Source organism: Polypterus senegalus, chromosome 2, assembly GCF_016835505.1.
Source record: "Polypterus senegalus isolate Bchr_013 chromosome 2, ASM1683550v1, whole genome shotgun sequence".
NCBI lineage: Eukaryota > Metazoa > Chordata > Cladistia > Polypteriformes > Polypteridae > Polypterus > Polypterus senegalus.
In genome coordinates, this window is record NC_053155.1 from 290,020,981 (window position 1) to 290,045,941 (window position 24,961).

Below are 24,961 nucleotides of genomic sequence, written 5' to 3' on the forward strand. Positions count from 1 at the left end.
ACTGGACATTCTTGACTTTTTTTTTTTTTGCAGATTTCCAGCTGTGAAGAAGAAATTCATGGCTGAGTTAAAAGAGCTTCGGCAAAAAGAGCAAAGTCCTTATGTTGTACAGAGCAGTATTAGCCTCATTATGGGTGTCAAATTCTTCCGCATTAAGATGTACCCTGTGGAGGACTTTGAAGCTTCATTTCAGTTTATGCAGGTAATGTTTCCATTGGGTTCACGGTTTCTGGGTAATTGATGTGCTTTCCATGTTGTTACCTCTTTGCTCCTGAATATTTATCTAGTCTAGTCTAGCATTTGGTTAAATTGACGATAGTAAAGTGGAATCTCTTCCTCATCCAAAATTGTGTCAAATATGAATAATGCATTATCGTAAAGCATAGATTTCAAATCTGTATCCATGATACAAAATCAATGGTATTGACTGTGGATGGTAAGTGTTCTTCACAAGGTCAAGTAAATATATTACTGTTAATAAGGTCAGGGCCATCTTCTTATTAGCATAACGTGAAGCAGAAAAGGAAGACATCTGTTATTTAAAATTCATGAAACTATTACCATTATTATGTTTATAAAATGTTTTATTTTGTGATTTACTGTATAATATTGAATGTTGTAGAATATATCTATTTTTCAATAGAGAGTGAGTACAATACAAATCAATATAAACTGGGTTTATTAACAAGATATACTAGTCATTAAAAAGATATCCAGAATAAAGCTTTTGCTTTTTATACATGGCATGATAGTTAGCAGTCTTGCAGAGTCCCGGGTTTCAATCCTGCGGTCATTTGTAGTCTGAGTGGAGTTTGTACATTCATTTGTCCCAACAGGAAAATATATATTATTACAGGAGATTTTTACTGTTTATATCTTTACATACGAGTGCTTCTGACTGTGTGATAAAAACTCTTAGATAGCTAACCTTAGCTACCCTAAGTTGGGTTTCCACTTGTAGCCTGAAACCAGCTTTAATTTGTTGGCGGATGCTGTCTTTTAAATAAAAAGAAAAATATTCACTTCTACACATCGATTTTCTTAATGTACTCTTGTTTTTATTTCTACAGGAATGTGCACAGTATTTCTTGGAAGTTAAAGATAAGGATATCAAACACGCACTAGCCGGACTGTTTGTGGAAATTCTGGTACCAGTGGCAGCTGTAAGTATTAAAAAAAAAAAAGTAATGAAAGCCACAATTGCTGTATTTTGATCCATCATGTAGTCAGCGTGAAGTGTTTTACATGATGACAAGAAATTAATCGGATGCCCTGTCACAGATTAAAGTTTGACTTGATGAGATATTTAGATTAATTAGTTAAATATGGTAGAACTGCCAACTGATTTCAGCAACTATATTTCTACAGACCTAATTAATTAAAAGTCCTGCAAGTTATAAAGGAGCTCACCTGTCTTTTTATCTCATTCTGTTCCAGGCAGTTAAAAATGAAGTGAATGTTCCTTGCCTTAGAAATTTTGTTGAAAGTCTTTATGATAACACATTGGAGCTGTCATCACGAAAGAAGCATTCACTGGTGAGGGATCTTCTTTTTAAACAATCTTTTACAATTTCCTTTAGCTTCATTTGCATCTTTTCACTGTGATTGTGATTACTACAGAAAGACACTGTATACAATTTCTTAAAATACAGCATTAGAATTTTTGCAAACTACAATACAAAATGAAACCTAATAATTGAATCACCCCAGACCCAAATGAAGCCAAGGAGACCGAATTATCTAATAGGAAGGTGTTTGTTATAACAAAGGAAATGGAAGAGAGAAGTTACTAGAAACACTAAGAAAAGACGGGGAGAACAGTAAACCTATCTGACCTTCTGGGATTAACTAAACAACTGGTCACCCTTTCTCTTTGGTAGGGTGGCTTGATCCACTTGCCTATTTCAATTGTTCTCCCTGCTAGCCCCTTGCACCTCCTCTGCTTTTTCTAACACCCTCCTTCCTTAATGTCAGCCTTTGTCAGCACCAATCCTTCTAACTTCAAGACTCCCTGTTTAGTGTTTGGAAGGGACTCTCCTGGGGCCATCCTTCGAGTACTCCCACTCGCAGATGTAGGTGTCCCAGAATGTCTGGTCCTTAACTTAGCCCATGATATCAATACCTCTGTTTTTCTAAAGTAAAGCAACATTAGATTAAAAATATAATAATTCTGAGTTCAAAGTAAAAATATCACAGAGAACAATATTTCAGTGTGTGATTTGTAACTGACTAAAACTAGTCAAGTCTAAATACATTTGGAAGATATTATATAATAATAATGATTCCTTACATTTATATAGCACTTTTCTCACTATTAAAAGCACTTTTCATAGCCAATGAGGAGCCACTAATGTATAGCATCCTCCCAGATGACGCGATGCCATTTTTCCACCACACATTAGCTATTAGGTGGTGAAGGGGTAGTAGAAATAGCCAGTGAGAAACAGGTGATGATTAGAGGGCAAGAATGACCAGACCATTGTGGGCAATTTAGCCTGGACATCGGGATACACCCTACTCTTTACAAAGGATGTCCAAGGATCTTTTATGACCACAAAGAGTCAGGACCTCGGTTTTACATGTCATCCAAAGCGTTTCGCCATTTAAAAGAGTGTAGTGTCACTATCTCCACACTGGGGCATTGGGGGCAACATTCAGACTATAGTGGAAGCTTACCCTGCTGGCCTCACCAGCACCTCTTCCAACAGCAACCACAGTTTTTCCTAGATGATCTCCCATCCAAGTAATTCCCGGCCCGAACATGCTTAGCTTCAGGTGGATGTGATGTGGCTGCTGGCCATTACAGCGCTCTATGTAAGCAAATTTTTAGTAAGAACGGAAAGTGAGTTTGAAAAAGCAAAGGGTTTCAATAGGTGTGTAACAGATACCATATGGTCTGAAAAACTTTACAATGTAAAGGACTTGAATGGACTGGCATCGCATCCAGAGTTATATAATAGTCTCTTACCCAGCGGATGGTTGGATGGGCATTCCAGCCAGTATGGGCAGTGTTTTCTTACCTGGTTAGGTAAGCTGCCATAGTGGAAGCACAGAGGGAGGCCAGTGTGATCCCCTAGTATATGGGGTGGCAGCATTCTTTTTGTGGGAGTCTAGTTTGTACTACCGCAATGGCAGCCTAGTTGGAGTCTTTGGGTGCCACCGAGGGGGCTGCTGGGAGGAGGCTTCTCTGTCCTAGGCAAATTCTGCTTGACTCACAAGTTCTTCTTGGTGGAAATGTTGTTACACTGGACGTTCTTCCGGGTTTGAGTTGATGCGGAACTCCCCAGGTGAGTCAGTGTTGGGAGCAGAGTAGGGCGACACTCACATGGGGAGGTTTGAAGGAAGGAAAAGAAAGAAAAGAAAAAGGAAAGAACTGCATTGCAGAAGAAGAAAAAGCCCATGTCAGGTATATGGTCAAATGATAATATTTATTTGAACTGGGACTTGTGAGAGTGAAGTTATGTCTGGTTTGGACTCTATTGTGCCCCCTACAGGCCACAGCATATATATATTAGTTAAAGTTTATGTTCATTTTTATATTCTTGTTTTATCGTTTTTATTTTCAAATCATATTAGAATTGTTGGATGTCAGTGATGAGAGTGGTATTAGACACTCTGGAACCATCAATTCTCATCACCCCTATAGACAGTCCAGTGTTACTGTTTAATAACTGAATGTTTTGACAGGGCCTTTGTGTCCTTAGTGCTTTATGATTTGGTCAGTTGCATTACTACTGGAGTAGCTGTGGCCACTGATATGAACTTAGTTTTTTAATAACCCTGAAAACCTTTGCAACTTATTCCACAGCATATCATTTTTTTTTTTTTTTTTGATTAACTGAACTATAAATTTTAATCTTTTGCTTTTTTGTTTTATAGGCTCTATATCCTTTGGTCACCTGCCTTCTCTGTGTCAGCCAGAAACAGTTCTTCCTTAGTAGATGGCATATCTTTTTAAATAACTGCCTATCCAATCTGAAAGTAAGTGATGAACGTGGTGAGAAGAAATACTAAGGAATGCTTCTTATCAATGCTTCTACTGTAAAAGACTGATTTTGCAATCTGTAATTCATCTGCCTACTTCCTCTCCTCTGATCAGCTAGATTTTATTCAAAAAGCATCAGGCAGGAGCTGACCCCAAATGAGAGGCTATTCAATTTCAGGAGACATGCACACACACACGGGCACACTCATCATTATACTCACTCCTTCAGGAAATATCTGTGAAATGTTGCAGGAAAACCAGAGGGTTTGGGTAAAAGTCCATGCAGAAGACTTCCATCTCCTGAGGATGTACATTGTATGTGCTAACTCCTGCACCACTGTGCAATTTCTCTTATGCAGTGTAGTATATACTGTATTTATAAATATGAAAATAACCGTAATATCACATAACCCTGACCAAGAAAAATGTTTCAATGAGGATAATACCTGTATATTATTGAGGATAGTAATAATGTGCAGCATGCTTTTGAATGTAGTAGGGGAAAAGTTAAGATTATACATCATGAAAGAAGCTATTGCTATTTTTAAGGAAGTATGGTAATACAGAGTTTTTTTTTATAGATAGATAGATACTTTATTAATCCCAAGGGGAATTATCTGTGATTATCTTGTAAATGTGCTGTTAAGTAATGCAAAGTGAAAGTGGCTTCTTTGTCATTTTCAGGAATGCAGTCAGACAAGTACATTTAATGCTTAGAACATATTTAAAAACATTACAAACATCTACAAAGATCATTATCAGGTTTTAATGGATGCTGCTTCCATGTCCTTCATATTCTTTTTGACCTCTTCTTTGGATCTCTGACCTTTGTGTCAATATTTTTAAAGTAAATAAACAAATAGTACTTTTTGTTTCAAGGACCTTTTTAAAGGAGTAAATAAGAAATCTTCAGACTCTTCTTTACCTTTCCTGGAGGTGGAATTGATGATGGATATATGTAGACTTTGTTATAGCTAACTATTAGCATTATTAGGTAATTCCAAAAAGGTATAACAAGAAACCTTAGGGGAGAAAGAGGAAGGTCAAGGAAGGGAAACCCCTAAAAAAGTAACTGGCCCAAATATATGTGGGACGCCTGTATGGAATTAAAAGACAAAATAGGAAGTGGCACAAAGACATCATCTGTGACCATACAAAGGATCAGAAGACTGTGTGGCTGTAATTTAAGTTGGTCATTACATTCCAGTACACAAAAACAAAAAAAAAAGTCCACATGATATGGTATCTTCCTGTCATGATCTGATTTGTATTTTATTTTTGGCAATTGTTCCCTGGCCTTTAAAAATAAGCATGGCATTATTTTGGGGGTTTGGGAGGCCAAGGAGAACAGTGGGTTAATGTAATTTTTTTTTTGTTTAGAAGTGTGTGGCCCATCCTCAAGTTAGTTATGTAAAGGTCAGTGTCATACACTTTTTGGTTTGTCCAAGTTTGTGGATACAGCATACAATAGAAAGGATTGGTATTCTCATTCGTGATTGATGGCGACAAACTCATTTGTTAATTGACTATGACTTTTATTTTTTATTTGGCTCTGATACTTGAAATTATTTTAGTTTTCAACTCCTCCTTTACTGTTATGATTACATAAGATTGTAATTTATTTTTGTGATGATAACTGGAAGGATTTTGACAATCTATGCATTTATTCTGTGTTTTTCTTTTTTTGACCCAAGGAATCTTATTGTGAAGTTACTTTCTGTCTAGCTTGTGTTTTTGAAATTGTAAATTTGTAATGTCTTCCCGTGACACCATTTTGGTGAGTTCGCATTGGCCAGAGCTATGGCAAATTATCCTCAACCACCGGGGAGTGTGCGACACGTGATATCATGGGCATGATCATACAAAGGTCAGCTCTGGCTGTCTTCAGTCATCAGAGTATTGAATAATAACACTGTTTTTATTCACTTTACAATTCAAGCCTCTTTGCTTTTCAACATTTTTCTGTCATTGCTGATGACAGTTTGGCTTGATAATTTGGCTGTGACTTTGGCTTCTCTTTTGACCTTGACTTCATCTTCTGTTCACTTTTCTTCCTGAGACAGAACAGTTATATTCTTTGAATTATGATTTTGGTTTAATGTTCTGAGTTTGTTTATTGGAGTATTGTCTTACCGGTATCAACCTTTGTAGGTTAATAAAGCTGCAGTCTGTCACATGATTCCATTCTCATTTAAACATTGCTGCCACCCAGCCCATGGTAATCTAATACATTTTTAGATTTCTTTTGAAGATTCCCTTATGTGTCGTGGTATCTTTTATAGGTGCAGAACAGTGACATTACAGTTCACAAATCATGTGACAAACCTTGAAATCATTTCTATAAACAACAAAAGCAACAAAACAAGAAATTACACACAAAATGGCTGTATACATAAGTCACGGTCATAAGACTAAAATTAACAAAAGTGTAATGTTTGTAGTATAATTCTTTCAATTGAAGACTCTGATTCCTGATGCTACCAGTGGTTACTCTTCCTATTGGTGTATGCCATGTTAAGGATAACCTCAGTTAAGTTATGTTACAAGAAGTCCCATATTATGCAGCAAGGGGATGCAAAGGTGCTGTGTAAAGTGACCTGGCTAATTCCTTTATGCTGCTAGATGGCAGCACAAAATGTTGGAATTGAACCTTTCGATCCATTGTGTTTACTGGCAAGGTCAAGCAGCCCATGAGTAGTCCTGGGAGTTCCTCCATGCAATTATAATGGGTGGAACATCTATATTTAGTTCTTACATTATTCCTACAGTAAATCAAGTCATACTGTTTATCCTTTGAGTTTATAGTCAGCAGGAAAAAACAGGTCAGATTTACGTTTAGGTATAAATCATCCATCCATCCATTTTCCAACCCGCTATATCCTAACTACGTGGTCACGGGGGTCTGCTTGAGCCAATCCCAGCCAACTCAGGGTGTAAGGCAGGAAACAAACCCCGGGCTGGGCGCCAGCCCACCACAGGGCGCACGCACACACACACAAAATCATTGATTAACAATCTAAGTATTCTTGAGCTCTAATTTATATTTAATAGCTATCATAAAAATAAGACTCTGGAAACATGCTACTGTGATCTTAAAAAGACTACAAATTAACAAAATCACTACTGATAAAGACAAGATTGTGTGAATTATTTACACAAGATGCTGTTTTCTGCAGAGTTGCTTGATAAATATATTCATTTCTTAAATGCTTTTCATACAGAAGTTGCTTTCTACAAGACTGTCTTAGTGTCAGAAGGTTTGGGCTGCTGCTGTTTCTATCCCAGAAGTCATTATAATCCATACTATAAACTATATAATCATAACTTCTGATGCATTGTGTTTTCAGTAAATTACATACTTTTACCATTTGTGTTTTTTTTATTATTATAAAAAAACAAGTCGATTGAAGCCTGATCATCAGAAAGGATTAGTGCCATATTTTTTCTTTAATGCAAGCAATATTGGGAATCAGTCCATTAGAAGCTGTCGATTTTTGTTGGTAACAGGAAATCCTATTTTCCATGGGGGACATGTTACCTTGGTGGCCATCACTTGAAGACGTGTTAACAGAAAATCAATACATGAATGAAGGATTGAAAGAATAAAATGGATTGTATTGTTTAATGCATTTGTGTGTTTTGTGAGGCTATAATACTCCATCACCATATTTTCTCACCCTAGATCAAGGACCCAAAGATGGCCCGCGTTGCACTGGAATCATTATACAGACTTCTGTGGGTGTATATGATCAGAATCAAATGTGAAAGCAACACAGCGACTCAGAGGTAATCTGCCTGATTCTGGACATAATGGCTCAGTATGACTTATAGCCTCCATGGAAAAGTTTTAGATGTGACCAAAATGTTCTAAGGTCTGATGCTAAAGGTCTTTGTATATTCTCATAGAAGTCGTACTTAAAAATGGAAAATTTCACAATGGTTTTTCCCCTTGAGAATTATAGCACTTCATTGATGTTCAATTGTTTTTCATAATGTATAGACAATTTTAGAAGTAAATACAGTGGTGCCCATTATCTTCTCCTCATACACTTTTTCCTAATTCTTTTCTTGAAGTCCAAGATGGCATGTCAGTCTCTTGCAATGCTAGCTCATACCTACACCTTCTGCATACCCTCATTCATGTGGGCCAAATAAAAAGTCAAAATATGCAAAGTCCAGTGAGGTAAACACTACTCATATATCCAGGCTGCTGGATCCATGAGGCAGCAGAGCTGACCACTGCACCTCTGCACTGCATGTACATAAAATAAAATAAATATCATTAACATTTCACATTATAATAAACTCTTCTGCACCTTTAATCATGATGCATTCTAATGTTGCTTCTTAATACAGAAAAACTGGACCGAGTTTTGATGAAGTTGCGCTGATGTAGCAATGCCCTAACCATGGGTTTAGTAGTCCTGGCCATTTCTAATGATGCCTTTTCTTCTCTCTTTTTAGCCGTCTCACTACTATCATTACTACGCTTTTTCCAAAAGGATCTCGCAGTGTTGTGCCTAGAGATATGCCTCTTAATATCTTTGTAAAAATAATCCAGTTTATTGCACAGGTATGTTGTAAAAACGTTCAATTAACCTATTCTCTTTGTGTCATGGAATTTGAATAGTTAAAGTAGTTATGCGTAAATTTGTTTTTATATTCATGTGATGTTCTACATTTATACTTGGGAGTTTTGTAGACCACAGGAATGATAGATTCATTTTTATTGAACATATGTTGTGATCCAGGAATTGATCTCAATCAGGCAGTCACTGAATTAATTTATCTGGTAGCGAGTGTCCTTTTGCACAATTGAGCACCTGTACCTAACTTGAATTATAAGTTTATATCACTGAGTCAGATATTATAAACACGGAAAACCACATCATTGAACAGAGGGAAAGAATTCATATAGTAAACGTTTTTTTTATCACCTTTTTAAATATAAGGGATTTTGGGATATGGTGGAGGATCACAGCAGTAGATACCTGGAAGAAAAGAGTTCTTTAACATTGTAAAGAGCTCAAGTAAAAAGGTCCAAAAGAGGTTCAAGGGTAGAAGAGAAGTAGAATATAGGTTAACAGGGTGGATAAAGGAGGTAATCTGTTCAAAATCAGAAGTGATGTTAGTCACCCGGTGAGATCGGCCAGTACAATGTGAGACCAGAAGGTCTATGTTGTCATTGTGTTTTACATTGAATCATCAGGTCTTGGATCTTCCTTCAGAAGAAATGTGTGCCTGCCCATTGCACATCTAAAACAAAATCAGTCCTCACAGTGCCTTCTGGAACCCTCCAGCTACATTTAACATGTTGACTGCCACAGTGAAAATAGGTCAATTTGTTCCAGACAGCAATGTAAAATCTGGGTGTTACTTTAATATACTAATTAAATGCATTTTGTCATAGAGTAAAGTTCACAATAAAATTTTATTTTCTCCAAAGAAAAATCTCTTTAAGTTAACTTCTACTTGGCGAATGGAGCAGAAAATTCCTTGTGTCCGCCAGCTGCAAGATAATGGCTTTGTGCACAGCAGCTGCACAATAACTTTGTTGCAATCGAATGTTGCAGTTTCCTTTTTAACTTCATAGTGGTGTGATGCTAATCTTTGAGAGCTATTCAGATTGTTGTGGTTCTAAATATTAAAAATATTTTAGTGAAAAATATATGTTATCCAAAATAAGGAGTATAAGAAACAACTAAGTGAAAATAAAATGTTGTCTTGTGTTTGGAGTGACACCACACATTTTCCATTCTTATTTTCAGACCATTGCTATTCTCTGTTTACATGTGGCAGCCATGACTATGCTCGTATTTGCTGTAACAGCTCCGAGGACAGTTTATGAGATAGGTGTTGACTGTCTATAGATGGCCTTCTACAAATCAACTCATATTCAGCAGTCAGTTTGGCTTTCCCTTTTTTGTTCGGTCTTCTACGCCTGAGATACCATCCCAGTGGTGGTTCTGTATTCTCCCCCTTTAATTTTTCTTTCTTTCTCTACCTCAATACAGTTATTTTGGTTTGTATGGCCTTTTCCTTATTGAGATTTAGTGATGAATGAAATTATTCTCTATGTACAGAAGCTTGGCAAATTTTATTCTGTTGAAGAGCCTGGAATGGAGTACCATTTCAATGTTACTAAAATCCATTGGCCTGTGTGTGCGGCCCCCAGCATGTCCCTATAAAGATCTGAAATAAGAGGCGAGACTTCCAAGGCAGACAGCATGCAAGGCAAATGAGAGCTTGTTGAGTCGCATCATACCATTAATTAGATTAGATCAGATACTCTTTATTGATCCCATGGGAAAATCCATTAAAACAGTTGTGCTCTGTTTAGTTCTTAAGAATAAACAGTTCAGTTCTTTAGTAAAATATACGTCAAAATAAACCACAGTTAAAGTATGGTTCTCTTTTTATTATTTGGACTGTTGTAGACAGAGGTCCTTCCTTTGCAGCTTCCAAAAGTAAACTGGACTCCCCTTTTGGAGGTATTCAGTTATGCCTGTCCTGAAGGAGGACATGATTTGTGGTTCTTTGTTTCCATGATTTCCTTCTGCTCTCTTTTGGTTTCCTCGTTGGAAAGGACAATCTTTAAATGCTTGTGGTCCCATCCTGAAATAAGAAAGCATACTTTGAGTCCTCTTTTTCCTCATGGTTGTATCACAAACTGTGACGGTATATAGTGGGAATGTATTATGACTGGATTGAAATTTTAACTTCAGGTATTCCAAGGATTTGCTCATTTTGGCAACCTCTAAACAGGAAATGACCAATTATGGACTGATGCACACAAATGAATGAAATATTCACAGTATTAACACTATGAAATTGGTTTGGTAGCTTTTGCTCTATAGAGATAATGATTGTACATTTTTCATCTACATGTGTGCCCTGCCTGCTGGACAGCTGGGGAAGCAGTATTACAGTTTTTTTTTCCAGCAGATTTATTTCATTACACATAATGAAATATTTGCCAGCCCTTTTTTTACTTCTAAAATCAAGTTTTTACATTGACAAGGTCACTTGTTGCACTCATCAGATGTTTTTGTTTCTGTGGAGTGAGTTTGCATTCTTATTTTTAGTTAACGTGATATTCACATCAGACTGTTTACAGTCGACACAGCCTTGCTACCCCATCAAGGTATTTAAAGTGTTTTTATACAAACTTGAAAATAATAATCATTGTTGATATTTGACACACTTCTTTTTAACAATAATGTTACAGATGAATGAAAAACAGTATGCCATTGCTTAAAAAAAAAAATAAACAATCACATATTTTTTTTACTGAAAACAGCTGATGAAGTCTACAAGCTATGAAGTTTCCTTATATGCTGTATTGTAAATGAAAACAGCACATGTTCACCTGTTTTTTTTATCAATTCAAAGTCCAGTGATTTTTTTTACTACTCTTTTACTTATATCATTTATCTGTATTTAAGAAAAATTGAATGTTGATAACTTTTTGTTAAAAAAAAATAATGCATGGGGGCAACAGAGAGTCAGAGTAGTCATGGCTGCTGCCTGACACATCCAGTGTCTTGGGGTTGAAATATCATGCCAGGCTACTGCCAGTGTGGAGTTTGTGTGTTTTTTATGGGCTCCTCTGGATACTCCAGTTTCCTCAAATGTGCTAAAGATATTCAGGTTCAATTGGTTTGGCAATTCTGCATTGGTGAATGAATGTGCCACTCAGTAGACAGCGTAACAAAAGAGAAATGGTCAGTATGTTAGGGGCACCTTGAAGCAAGCCCCGTTTATTAATTCAACTGGCAGGGCCAAAATAAACAAAAGTGGAAAGTACGGTAAAAGGCTGATGTTGACTTTTCAGTCAAGGCTTAGTTCCAGTAATGATTGCCAACTTTGTGGCACTGCGGGATCTTATATATGGCATGTGGCAAAAGTTGCGAAGCTTCCAGGTGGGAGACAGAAGTGATGTCAGTCTCTTTTTTATTGATGATTTCTATTAAGTGCGTTTTCTTAGGATATGTGGCCTGTGTAACTGAGTTGTTAGCTATTCACCTTGAGATGTTAAAACTGCCTTGGATGTAACTGCCAAGAAACAGAAGGCTAAAGACGTCTTGATTTTACCTTTTTACTTTACTTGCAGATTGATGTGTTGTGGCATAACTTACTTTTTACATGTTACATATATATATATATATAATTAACCACAGCATTTCATTGGCATAAGTTGCACTTGTTCTTCATTGCAACTTATGTTCACTGAACTTTTTTTTCTTCTTTTCATTTTTATGGACTTGCAGCATGTTTGCTATTCTGACATTTAACATTTATACAAGATGGTAACTACTTACAGTAATCCATGTTTTCGATTTATAGAGGTCCAGCATCTCACAACACTTTACAGTGTGCTTAGGATTACAATACTATAAAATAATAAAACAATAGAGTGTCAGGAATAAATGCAAACAGAACAGATGCAAGAAATGCACCACTGGGTGGCTACCAGGAGGACCACAAAAGTTTACTTGACTCATTTAACACAGCAACCTGTACTCTAAAATTAGTTTGCTAGTCTGGAAAGCTCTAGTCAGTAGACATTGTTCTGTTTCTTTTTCACTCAGTTTTATAGTTTTGTTCTGAAACTGTGCTTGACCTGTAAATTGTTAATTTGTTGGTCACTGTTGCTGCTTATTCTGCTGTATATTTGTGAAAGGAAAAAAAAAACATCTTATGGCTTCCGACTCAGTTTTGAACTCCATGTGATTAAACACACAAAGTTTGAGATCAAATTGATTATGAAGTGCACTGTTCTTATACCTGTTTTTTAAAATATCTTTCTCTAGGAAAGACTGGATTTTGCAATGAAAGAAATCATTTTTGATCTTCTGTGTGTGGGGAAAGCTGCTAAAGCATTTACTCTTAATCCTGAGGTATGTATACTCATCCTGTTTCTTTATTAGTTATGGATATCTGAACCTCAGAGTATAGAATATTGCACATAATCTTGGAAACATTTAAAAATTAGGTAGTTGAAGGGGAGCAGCAGTTTTTTGTTTGTGAAGAACTCCCCATATTATTGCTAGAATATAAAAAAGTTAATATTGAAAATATATCAATAAAAAAGTAAGTTTCAAATATAAACCACACAAATAATGTCAATCATTGTGTAGATTTAAAAAAAAAAAAAACATAGGTCCAGAGTTCATGTGTAGTGATGAGTGAGCACCAAAGTGTTCGGGTGTTCGATCCGAACACATCGCGATGTTCATGTGCTCTACCGAGCACCCGAGTATAATGTAAGTCAATGGGAAGAGAGGAGGGTGCCTGGTCCATTGGAAAAGGTCAGAAAGTGACAGAAACACCACCCAAATGGCCCGGGAACAGCATGGGGACGATGTCTGGATGCATCTTGGACTCCCAAGTCACTGCTGGGAACCAGTTTGTCCGAGTTGTATGCCATTTTTACAGACTGACAAAAACACGCCCAAAACCCCCCAAAAAAATCAATTTTATAGGAAAAATGACGCTCTAAAACATTATATGCCAGTGCCTGCAGGTGAGCTGACGCTCTAAAACATTGTTGGGCAACCGGTGCACAGTGCGCTGCGTAATTTTCTAGGGGCGCCGTGAAAACTTTTGTAAAATATTTAAAATTGCTAATGTTTTTGAACTTTTGGTTGATTAAAAAGATATTGTTTAAAAAAAAATTTATGTTGGAAAACGGAACACTTACAGAAATGAAGTCTAAGAAACGCGAGAGACATCAAATGATCGACAAGGAAATGCGCGTCTGTCTTTCGAAAATTGATCCTCGCATCAATCTCATATGTGCTGAAAAACAATCTCAGCGTTCACATTAATTAAATTTAAGATTTATCCTTTGATTCCTTTATTAATAAAATGTCTTTCAAACTGGTAAAATTAACTATTTTTATTGGTGATTGTCCATAGATTGTGTCGCCACGACTTTATTTATGGGCAGTCCCCCAGGTGTGCCGTGAAAGAAAATTTTTGGACTTAGTGCACTGCAACTCGAAAAAGGTTGCCTTTCACTGCTCTAAAATGTGATATGGGAGTGCCTGCAGGTGAGCTGATGCTCTAAAACATTATATGACAGTGCCTGCATATATAGCACCCGATGACGTGTTCCGGCCAGCCAATCACTGTAATGCCAGCACCAGACATGGCTACTGGCATTACAGTGAGGGCAGTACTTACCAGCCCCTTGATTGGCTGTCTCCAACCTGAGAAACTTGCGGGGCAGAGACTCGAGCATGGCTCATGAGCACATGTGGTGCTCGTTCGAGTAGCGCCATGCTCCGAGCATAGCGATGCTCGAGCCGAACACATGTTTGGCCGAGCATGCTCGCTCATCACTATTCATGTGTTAAAGCCAACAGGTTAGCTTGAGAACAGCTACTGGTCATTCATTGTACCTAGGGTCAGGTAGCTAGCTCTCAAGATAAATAGACGGTAATGTTGGAGTTCTCTTTTTCAAGCCTGTTAAGCGGTATCGCGCTTGGTATTGTCAACATGTCACAACACATATCCTGTTTGATTACAATGTGTAAGTTCATAGTGTGTAGTGCAGGTACAGTTAACATTTAATATTAATGACATTTAATGACATCCCCATTGGGACATAGTATAGCAAGGGAAAGAGTTTTGGTGGGCTTTTTGGATGTGGGGGCCACAGTCAAATTTCCCATTTTTCATGCCATTTCATTACATTATGATATATGATAATAAATCCAACATTTACATGTGACTTATTGTCTATATTTATATTATGCATTGTATATGAAACAATAGAGACACAATAATTAGCACTTTTGCCTCATGATTCCAGAATCCAAGGTCACGGCCTTGTAGTTGTCCATGTTGAGTTTCCACATTTTCACTGTGTGTGTGTTTGTCCCCCAAGTCCTCTCTCTGCCTCACATCCTAAAGTCATATTCAGTAGGTAGTGTTGATTGGAATGAGTGTGTACTGCTTCTACGATAGGCTGTGACCTCCATGACCCTGAACTGGATTGAGCAGGCTATAGGATAGATGGATGTAAAAAAATCTGCAGTGGTCTGGAACTCCATCTAGGTGGAATTCCTGCACCAAGTGCTACCAGGACAGGATCTGGCTCAACCACCCTGACCTACTGGGGTATAGCATAAAGGTGAATAAAAACAACTTAAATGAGAAATTAACTACGTAACCTTGTTCACAGTCTCCACGAAGCATACGACTGCTTGATAATGACACTCCATTTTACCAGGTGCTATGAAAAGCACACTTTTCTGCCTTTACTGATGGGTCATTCTTCTGTGGTTTGAATGGATTGTATAAGGTAATCTGTGCCATTACTAGGAAAAGAAGGGATGTTAACTTAATAAGCAGTTTCTCACAGGGCAATATATATTTTGTCCCTGGCCCCATGTTTGGTAATACATCCAGACACGTTTGCTCCCCCAAAACCTAGTTTGAAAATAATATCTTTATATATCTATCTATTATGTAAAAAATCTTGGGTCGAGATGTAATCATCTCGGGGAGAGACACTTTGAAGTCCATAAAGACTACTTGCACGTCACGCCCTACTTACAAACTATTTCTCAGAGAAACTTTAACGTCCCATGAGACAAGGAAGTGAGACAAATGGACAGCTACTGTACAGGCTTTTAAATGATCGTCACGCAGCACAACATGCAGATCACGCAGCTCGGTAGCAGAAGCTGGCTTAAAGGGCAGCTGCTGTACAGGCTTTTAAATGATTGATGCGCAACGCAATATGCAGAACATGCAGCTCGGTAGCAGCTGATCCGTCCACTTTTCCTTAGTTTGCCCCCCGTCCCCCTTCACAATGTGAGCGGCAGAAACGCGAAGTGCCAAGCGTGACGTATGCCTCCGAGGAGGGTTGGGGGGTGGGCAAGTGAAGTGAGTTGAAGGCAAAGCCCCCTAGTGTATACATATTTTTAACTATATAATAAAATTGTTTGATGAAAAATGTATCATTTTCCCTAAACAGCAATTTACTGGGATTTTAAGTGGCATGTGGGCCAAAATGGCATCTGCAAATAAGGCACCGCTGTAGAAGCATTCACATTCTAGTCATGGCCTTTCCTTTTCTATCAAGTATTCACAATTCATGTTTGCTAGAATACCTGCAATAATATCTTCCCAGCAATGCAGCTAGTGGGTTGCTTGTTCCATCTCAGACAGTCACTGTGGGGAAAGGAACAGAAATTTCATTTTAAGTTTTGTGCCTTGTGGAAACATTCCACTGCTTCCTACTCAAGATACAGTATGTCCATCTTAGTCTTGTGTAAATGTTAATACTGACTTATGGACTGGTGCAGCTTTATACTCTTTCAGGAATGAACATTGCAGAGCTATATAAATTGCACAAATGCATTTACCCTTTTATTCTTACTTGTGTCCTGTTCTGTGTATTGTATTGTATTGACCTCATTTTTTGACACCCATTACACATCCAAACTACCTGGTAGTGAGTCTCTCTCAATTGTCTTTCCCAAGATTACTTCCCTACAATGTTTTTTGGGGGGTAATTTTACTTGTCTTCTTAAGGAGTTAATACTGGGGGGTCTGTCAGAAAACAGGGCCTGTTAAAGCCCATTGCAGCACTCCTTGTGTGATTTTGGGCTACACATGAAATAAATTGTTTTGCTGCTGTTGTTCACATGGTTTCCTGTTTTCACTCTGTTTAGCATTCTTAAAATCCACATGCTATGTTATTTTTATTTTTATTTTCATTTTGATTATTTGATGATCTCCTGTTACACAGAACTGTTTTATTCATTGTTGTGTGTTGGTTTTATGTGCACCTGAGCACCATATTTCATATTTTGATCTAATCTATTGTTTATGCACTCTCAGGCATATTTGTGAACCAGAAATACTCTGGGCTTTATTTGTATGGTAATCATGCATCAGCCCCAGTGTAAATCTAATGCCCCCTGCTAAATTTGTTTTGCCACTGACCTTGCTGTAGGCTAGAGTGTCAAGTATTGTACTCCGCATCTGCTGGTGTACAGTCATTTCTGATAAATCTATTTTTTAAAATGACACCTTTTACCATTATCTTTTTGCAAATGGTCATTGAGAAATTAATGTAATTGTAATGAACCTATAATTTTAAATTGAAAGCTGATGGATTTAAATAATCTTAGTTTTTCTGCTTGTTCCACAGAGAATGAATATTGGTCTGAGAGCATTCTTGGTAATAGCAGACAACCTGCAGCAGAAGGATGGTGAGCCCCCCATGCCAAACACTGGAGCTGTTCTGCCCTCAGGCAATACCCTCAGGGTCAAGAAGACATACTTGAGCAAAACATTAACTGAAGAAGAAGCTAAAATGATCGGTTAGTTGATGATGCTGCATTTCCTATCTCAGTAACAGCTGCTTGAATACCAGTAATGTTTGTTTGTTGGAGTTAGTTTTAAACTAATTTACACTAAAATTAATCTAGTTCTTCATATTTTCAGGCATGGCTTTATATTATTCACAAGTGCGAAAAGCCATTGACAACATCCTTAGACACCTTGACAAAGAAGTAGGACGATGTATGATGATGACCAACGTCCAAATGCTGAATAAAGAACCTGAAGACATGATAACGTAAGCAAACAAAGTGCAAAAAAAATGTTCATATGCATCTTTTCGTTTTCAACAATTGTGTTCTTTTTAGATAACAATATACTGTAATCTAAGGTGGGCTGGCGCCCTGCCCAGGGTTTGTTTCCGGCCTTGCGCCCTGTGTTGGGTGGGATTGGCTTCAGCAGACCCCCGTGACCCTGTCTTTAGAATATAGCGGGTTGGATAATGGATGAATGTATGGATTTACTATAATTATGTTAAAATACAACAACAACAACATTTATTTATATAGCACATTTTCATACAAACAGTAGCTCAAAGTGCTTTACATAATAAAGAATAGAAAAAAGACACAATAAGAAAACAAAATAAATCAACATTAATTAACATCGAATAAGAGTAAGGTTCAATGGCCAGGGGGGACAGAAAAAATAAATAAACTCCAGACGGCTGGAGAAAAAATAAAAAATAAAAATAGCATGCTATATCTGTTTTGTCTAGATGAGGCAGAGTGACTCCTTTTAGCTGAGACCCAGGATTACTTCTAGTGCCAGGGCGTGGCCTCTAGGAAACACTTCCAGGTCACATGGAAGCCCAACAAAGTAGGAAATCATAGATGCCTGCAACACCCCCTGGCAGCACCCGTTCAACCAAACAAGGCTGCACCATGGGACTACAGTTTGCCAGCATACTTTGTGGGTGTCTGCAGAGTTAGTTTTGCACAGGGATGCTGCACCTAGCATGTGGGGGGAGCATGTAGATTGTGTCCCCATGTCCTTCCATCACATTGGCCTCCCGGCCAGATATTTTTACTCTGTCCAACTCTGCCAGGATGCTTGTGTACCCCCTTCCAACCTGGCATCTTCTGCCAATCTCCTGACTAAGTCAGGGACAAATTTCCCCTCTTCCAGTAACTCGCCACCTGGACCTTCTGGCCAGGAATGGGAAAAGAGTCCATCCCGACAGGGACGCCAGTAGCTACATGCCATCCATCACAACATATATATATATATATATATATATATATATATATATATATATATATATATATAAAACATTCCTAGTTCTGAATGACAATCTGATTATTTAGGTTGTTACCTACCTTGTAATGCTTGTGGTTGGTCAGCCATTTGGCAAACATCTGCCACATCCTCTCAGTTGCAGCTCAAAGGGTACACAACATGTGTTTTGCTTTTAAACATTTAGCATTAGAGCATTATAATCTTTGAGGAGAGCCAAAATTAAGTTTTAAAATCCCATTAACAAACTTGTAGATACATTTCTTATTCTTGGAGTTACTCTAATCTTTACTTTCAACTTCCATCATTTCCAGTTGCAAACATCAAACATAAAGTTTCAGGTGGGACCAAATTCATAGAGACCCCCTTAGTGTCAAGTCAAATCCTCTATAGCTGTCCCATGAAGAGAGCAGATACATTTGACATCAGCCGACACTTTATGAGACACAATTACAACAAACATGTTTTTTTACCACAAGTTTTATTAATGTACATCAGCCCATCAAAAAGATATAAAATAACAATTAGATATTAAATAATTTTTAAAAATACTCCATTGGTTTCTAAACACAGGCTCAAATCCATTGTATCATACCAATATTAAACATAGTAGAGACTTTAAATAACGTGGCATACTACGAATACCAATTATGTTTAATAATAAAATAGAATAAGAAAACTCATACTCATTGAAGGGTTATATCATTTATAGGTAATGAACATGTAATATCAGAGGTTCACACCATTTCCATTTCAGACTTCTACTGCAGGACTCCCCACAATAATAAATGCTAATAAATGAAATATGATATTTAAACATGTAATGAGTGTACCAAACTAAGATATGGTCAATGAAAATGGAACATGAAGCAGAGGTGAAAATTTCCCCTTGGGGATTAATAAAGTATCTCTCTATCTGTCTATCTATCTATCTATCTATCTATCTATCTATCTATCTATCTATCTATCTATCTATCTATCTATCTATCTATCTATCTATCTATCTATCTATCTATCTATGCACAGTGATGAAAATGATCAGGTGGATGTGTGGATTGTCATGGAGTGAGAGGAGAATTAATGCTCAGGTCCAATGAAAAGTGAAGCAAAATGATGACCTTTTATTGACTGATTGGATTACCGGCTTGCATATTGTGATTGGTTCAGTAGGCCTCTTGATTGGTTCAGTAGGCCTCTAAAAGGTGTCATTTTACTTGACTTCTCATTGCATCCATAATGGCTAACATGGTTCAACACCCTATTACTACTGAGCTCTAAGAAAGATGTGGTGTGGAGGCAATGGTTGTTGTTATAAGGATAACCAGACTAAGAAGGTTTGGGCTTATAAAGTGAAAGGCAGTGGACAGCTGGGTGTTGGAGTTGGAAAGGATGAAGACAAATAGGAAGGCTAAAGAAAATGTGGTTGGGGGTATTGTCAGATTATTTGAAAAGAAAGGGTCTCACTCCAAAGAATTGGCAGGATAGTAGAGGACAATGTAGGGATCAACCGGCTAACCTGCGTAAACCTAAAAAAAAGTCATGATGATGGTGATGATGTATACATAACATATAACTAACTGTATAGTGGTTTTGAAATGCCACCTGAGAAAGTAGTAACTTACCACAGTTTTGAAAGGTTATTTTACTGTGCAAGTAAACCACTTTGAGACAGTATTCCCACATAAAAGGACAGTTATTGTGACCAAGAGAATATATCTTAAAAGAAGGCAGAAAGGTCGTTGACTTCACTGGGCACAAGACCAGAGCCAATCCTAGCTGTTAAACTGCTTTTATTATATGTGCATAAAATAAAAACAATAATTTATGTGTGTGATCTTTAATGCTCATCCACTTTAAATTCTAAATGCTGACTTTGTTAAGTGAAACATTAGACTGGGGCTGAAACTGAAATAAATGCTGACACTTGTTTTGTTTTTTTTGTATTTTTTTTTAAATGCTTCACTTGCTACAGCGGTGAAAGAAAGCCAAAGATTGATCTCTTCAGGACATGTGTAGCTGCTATACCTCGAATACTGCCTGATGGCATGTCCAAGCTGGAGCTCATTGACTTGCTGGCACGGTATGTATCACCAACAAAGTTACGGTAAGATGAAAGCCTGCATTCTGCATGAATTGGGAGCCACAAACGGACATATAATGTAATTATTGTTATTTTATGCCTTTAGCACCAGGGCAGATTCTTAGCTGCTGTGGTCCTCAGCAGGTAGTGAAGTTTCATTTATACATTCCTTCATTACCAGTGTAAAGAAATCAACCTGGAATTTGGATTAAGTAACCACGGCAAATGCTATAGCTCCCTTAAAGGTCATGATTTCCTGAATTGCCAGAGAGAGTTTGAATTTCCCTTTCACAAATGTACAAATGGTATTGTTTCATATTTTAGCAGGAAAAGCAGAGAAGAAAATAGAGGAATGAATTGTTAAGAGACATCATTAACTTGTGCTTTGTTATGTTTAATATTTATGAGATATCTTAAAAAAATCAATATACATTTAATGCATATAATTCTTATTTAGGTTTGTGTACTTTAATGGCTTTTGTAAAGCTAGATTTTCTATTGTTTATCTCCACTTTCCTACAAGAACAATCAATATTAATTTATTTTGTAAAGACTTTAAACTGAGCAATATCCCAGTCCCTTCCAAAGCACCCAAGACGCATTTGCACAATCATGTCTCACATCTGTTTCCTCTAAAAACATTTCTTGGTTTGTGGGACTTGAGGGTGAACTTTCAAGCCAAAGAATTTAAAATGTATTCTAAGATCAGCTTTTGTCACTGTGATATGCAATGTTGATTTTACTGCACACTATTTCATCCAAGTAACCTGCATATACTGTGTCTCTTGTCTTTCTTAAGATTGACTATCCACATGGATGATGAGTTACGCCTTATTGCCCAGAATTCTCTTCAAAGCCTGCTAGTTGACTTTGCTGACTGGAGAGAGGATGTACTCTTTGGATTCACCAACTTCCTATTGCGTGAAGTTCACGATACTCATCAGGGCCTCCTAGATACCTCTTTGAAGCTACTGCTTCAGCTGCTAACTCAGTGGAAGCTCACAATTCAGACTCAAGGGAAAGGTCACGACCAAACTAAAATACGAACCTCAGAGGTATGTCATTTTACATTATCCAGTGTTTCTGTATTTCTAGCCATCTTGACCAGTCAAGGTGTGTTCGATCAATGTGAACTTGCACAAGTGGTCGTGAAATCATGAAACCCTTGTAAAACAAACAAGTTGGCCAGTTCTGTCTGTTTCACCAAACGAGCTTCACTAAAATATCTTTATATGGAGAGCCAAGATTAGGGAATCCAATCCCGGGCTCCAGGATTCCCGGACATTTTTCATTCCCGCTTTCCCGGGAATGAAGCTGCTGTAATTCCCAGGAAACCGGGAACGGCCAAGTTCGCGTATATAGCGTGTAAAAGTGTAAAAATCTATCAAGATATAACAGAGTTATAGTTGAAAACTGAAGACTTTGTTGACGCCTGTCAGACAACAGCTTTGAACAGCAACTTGAAATTGCAATGCGTCAGTCTGTTGCATCCGCATTATCTGTGCCAAGAAACTTGCCATCACAGAATGATGACAAGAAACTGAAAGCATCAGTAACAGCTGAAATGGCGGTGTTTCACAGCAACGGCAAGCGCGGGTGTTGTTTAGAACAAGTGTGTCAGTATCTGATGACTGTGCTGCCTACTTCAGTGGAGGCAAAACGTGCTTTCTCAGCAGCTGGCGTACTCTGCACGAAGTACTCTCTCGCCTGGACGACCGCACGCTGGACAAGTTATGCTTTCTACACTCTTATTACCACAACTAACTAGATCAAGGGTGCCCACAGTTATTCGGCTTGTGAGCTACAGTGGTGTGAAAAACTATTTGTCCCTTCCTGATTTCTTATTCTTTTGCATGTTTGTCACACAAAATGTTTCTGATCATCAAACACATTTAACCATTAGTCAAATATAACACAAGTAAACACAAAATGCAGTTTTTAAATGATGGTTTTATTATTTAGGGAGAAAAAATCCAAACCTACATGGCCCTGTGTGAAAAAGTAATTGCCCCCTGAACCTAATAACTGGTTGGGCCACCCTTAGCAGCAATAACTGCAATCAAGCGTTTGTGATAACTTGCAATGAGTCTTTTACAGCGCTCTGGAGGAATTTTGGCCCACTCATCTTTGCAGAATTGTTGTAATTCAGCTTTATTTGAGGGTTTTCTAGCATGAACCGCCTTTTTAAGGTCATGCCATAGCATCTCAATTGGATTCAGGTCAGGACTTTGACTAGGCCACTCCAAAGTCTTCATTTTGTTTTTCTTCAGCCATTCAGAGGTGGATTTGCAGGTGTGTTTTGGGTCATTGTCCTGTTGCAGCACCCAAGATCGCTTCAGCTTGAGTTGACGAACAGATGGCCGATATTCTCCTTCAGGATTTTTGGTAGACAGTAGAATTCATGGTTCCATCTATCACAGCAAGCCTTCCAGGTCCTGAAGCAGCAAAACAACCCCAGACCATCACACTACCACCACCATATTTTACTGTTGGTATGATGTTCTTTTCTGAAATGCTGTGTTCCTTTTACGCCAGATGTAACGGACATTTGCCTTCCAAAAGTTCAACTTTTGTCTCATCAGTCCACAAGGTATTTTCCCAAAAGTCTTGGCAATCATTGAGATGTTTCTTAGCAAAATTGAGACGAGCCCTAATGTTCTTTTTGCTTAACAGTGGTTTGCGTCTTGGAAATCTGCCATGCAGGCCGTTTTGCCCAGTCTCTTTCTTATGGTGGAGTCGTGAACACTGACCTTAATTGAGGCAAGTGAGGCCTGCAGTTCTTTAGACGTTGTCCTGGGGTCTTTGTGACCTCTCGGATGAGTCGTGTCTGCGCTCTTGGGGTAATTTTGGTCGGCCGGCCACTCCTGGGAAGGTTCACCACTGTTCCATGTTTTTGCCATTTGTGGATAATGGCTCTCACTGTGGTTCGCTGGAGTCCCAAAGTTTTAGAAATGGCTTTATAACCTTTACCAGACTGATAGATCTCAATTACTTCTGTTCTCATTTGTTCCTGAATTTCTTTGGATCATGGCATGATGTCTAGCTTTTGAGGTGATTTTGGTCTACTTCTCTGTGTCAGGCAGCTCCTATTTAAGTGATTTCTTGATTGAAACAGGTGTGGCAGTAATCAGGCCTGGGGGTGGCTACGGAAATTGAACTCAGGTGTGATACACCACAGTTAGGTGATTTTTGAACAAGGGGCAATTACTTTTTCACACAGGGCCATGTAGGTTTGGATTTTTTTTCTCCCTCAATAATAAAAACCATCATTTAAAAACTGCATTTTATGTTTACTTGTGTTATATTTGACTAATGGTTAAATGTGTTTGATGATCAGAAACATTTTGTGTGATAAACATGCAAAAGAATAAGAAATCAGGAAGGGGGCAAATAGTTTTTCACACCACTGTACTTTTAAAATAACCAGGTCGAAATGATCTACCTACATTAAAAAGTATATATATTCGCCTCTAGCGCTGACATCCAAGGTTCGATTCCCGAGAGGGGGTGCAGTGAGTGTGTACGCCTGATGAGCCCAGAATTAGGGCAAAACACGTGTTGCATACTCTTTGCATTATTTGACAGTAAAACTATTTCAACCATATATATATATATATATATATACACACACACACACACTTAGTATACTTTATACATAAAATATATGTTGTTGTACCTTGCATAACTGAATAACCTTTATGGCACAATAACAATTCAATACATTTATGGTCACTACAATATTTGGATTTAATAATCTTCATGTGGGAAAAGTCTGACTCGCATAAATAAGTTGAGCCGAATAATGCAGTCAAGGAGCTTTTGAATTCAGCTGAGTGAAAAATGACGGCTGTCCGATTAATTGCGATTTTAGTTCCCTCTCCTTTCTCTTTCTCAGATTACTTTTCGGAAGGAAGTCAGTTTCGTAGTTTTTATGAACAGTTTGAAGTGCCTTTCCACATTTTCCTTCTTTGGAATAGCAGTGATAGATTGACAGATCAGACAAACGCACTTCAATTGTGACATTGTGAGAGAAAAAAATCCTCTTCTAATTACACATCCAGCCCATACCCTCCCCAAACAATTTTTTTAAAATCCCTTCTTTAGTCGATATAAATTGGAAGGCTAACTAGATCACAGCCGGAGTTTTGCAGTAGCTCGTGCGTTTGATCGTGCATGCAGGATGACCAGTGTCTTAGAAGAAAGGAGACATGCAGGATTCCCGATTTCCCGGGAATGGATAAATCCGTCCGGGAATGGATTCCCTAGCCAAGATGTGTACAGCCGATATATACTGATTT

The 24,961-nt window shown here is 37.9% G+C and overlaps 1 protein-coding gene across 11 annotated transcripts in view; it reads left to right on the plus strand.

The window, feature by feature from the left end:
• LOC120523983 (protein furry homolog) overlaps positions 1-24,961 on the plus strand; it is a 468,780-nt gene that overhangs the window by 297,479 nt on the left and 146,340 nt on the right. For all 11 annotated transcript variants that reach the window (XR_005632732.1, XM_039745747.1, XM_039745746.1 and 8 more), the window contains 11 exons: positions 34-202; positions 1,071-1,163; positions 1,438-1,536; positions 3,880-3,981; positions 7,668-7,771; positions 8,450-8,558; positions 12,799-12,885; positions 17,157-17,328; positions 17,453-17,585; positions 20,556-20,663; positions 21,463-21,718. Coding sequence is in view for 10 of the 11 variants with exons in the window: in XM_039745747.1 (XP_039601681.1) it covers positions 34-202; positions 1,071-1,163; positions 1,438-1,536; positions 3,880-3,981; positions 7,668-7,771; positions 8,450-8,558; positions 12,799-12,885; positions 17,157-17,328; positions 17,453-17,585; positions 20,556-20,663; positions 21,463-21,718 (1,432 nt within the window). In the remaining variant the exon portion in view is untranslated. The remainder of the gene's footprint in view (positions 1-33; positions 203-1,070; positions 1,164-1,437; positions 1,537-3,879; positions 3,982-7,667; positions 7,772-8,449; positions 8,559-12,798; positions 12,886-17,156; positions 17,329-17,452; positions 17,586-20,555; positions 20,664-21,462; positions 21,719-24,961) is intronic.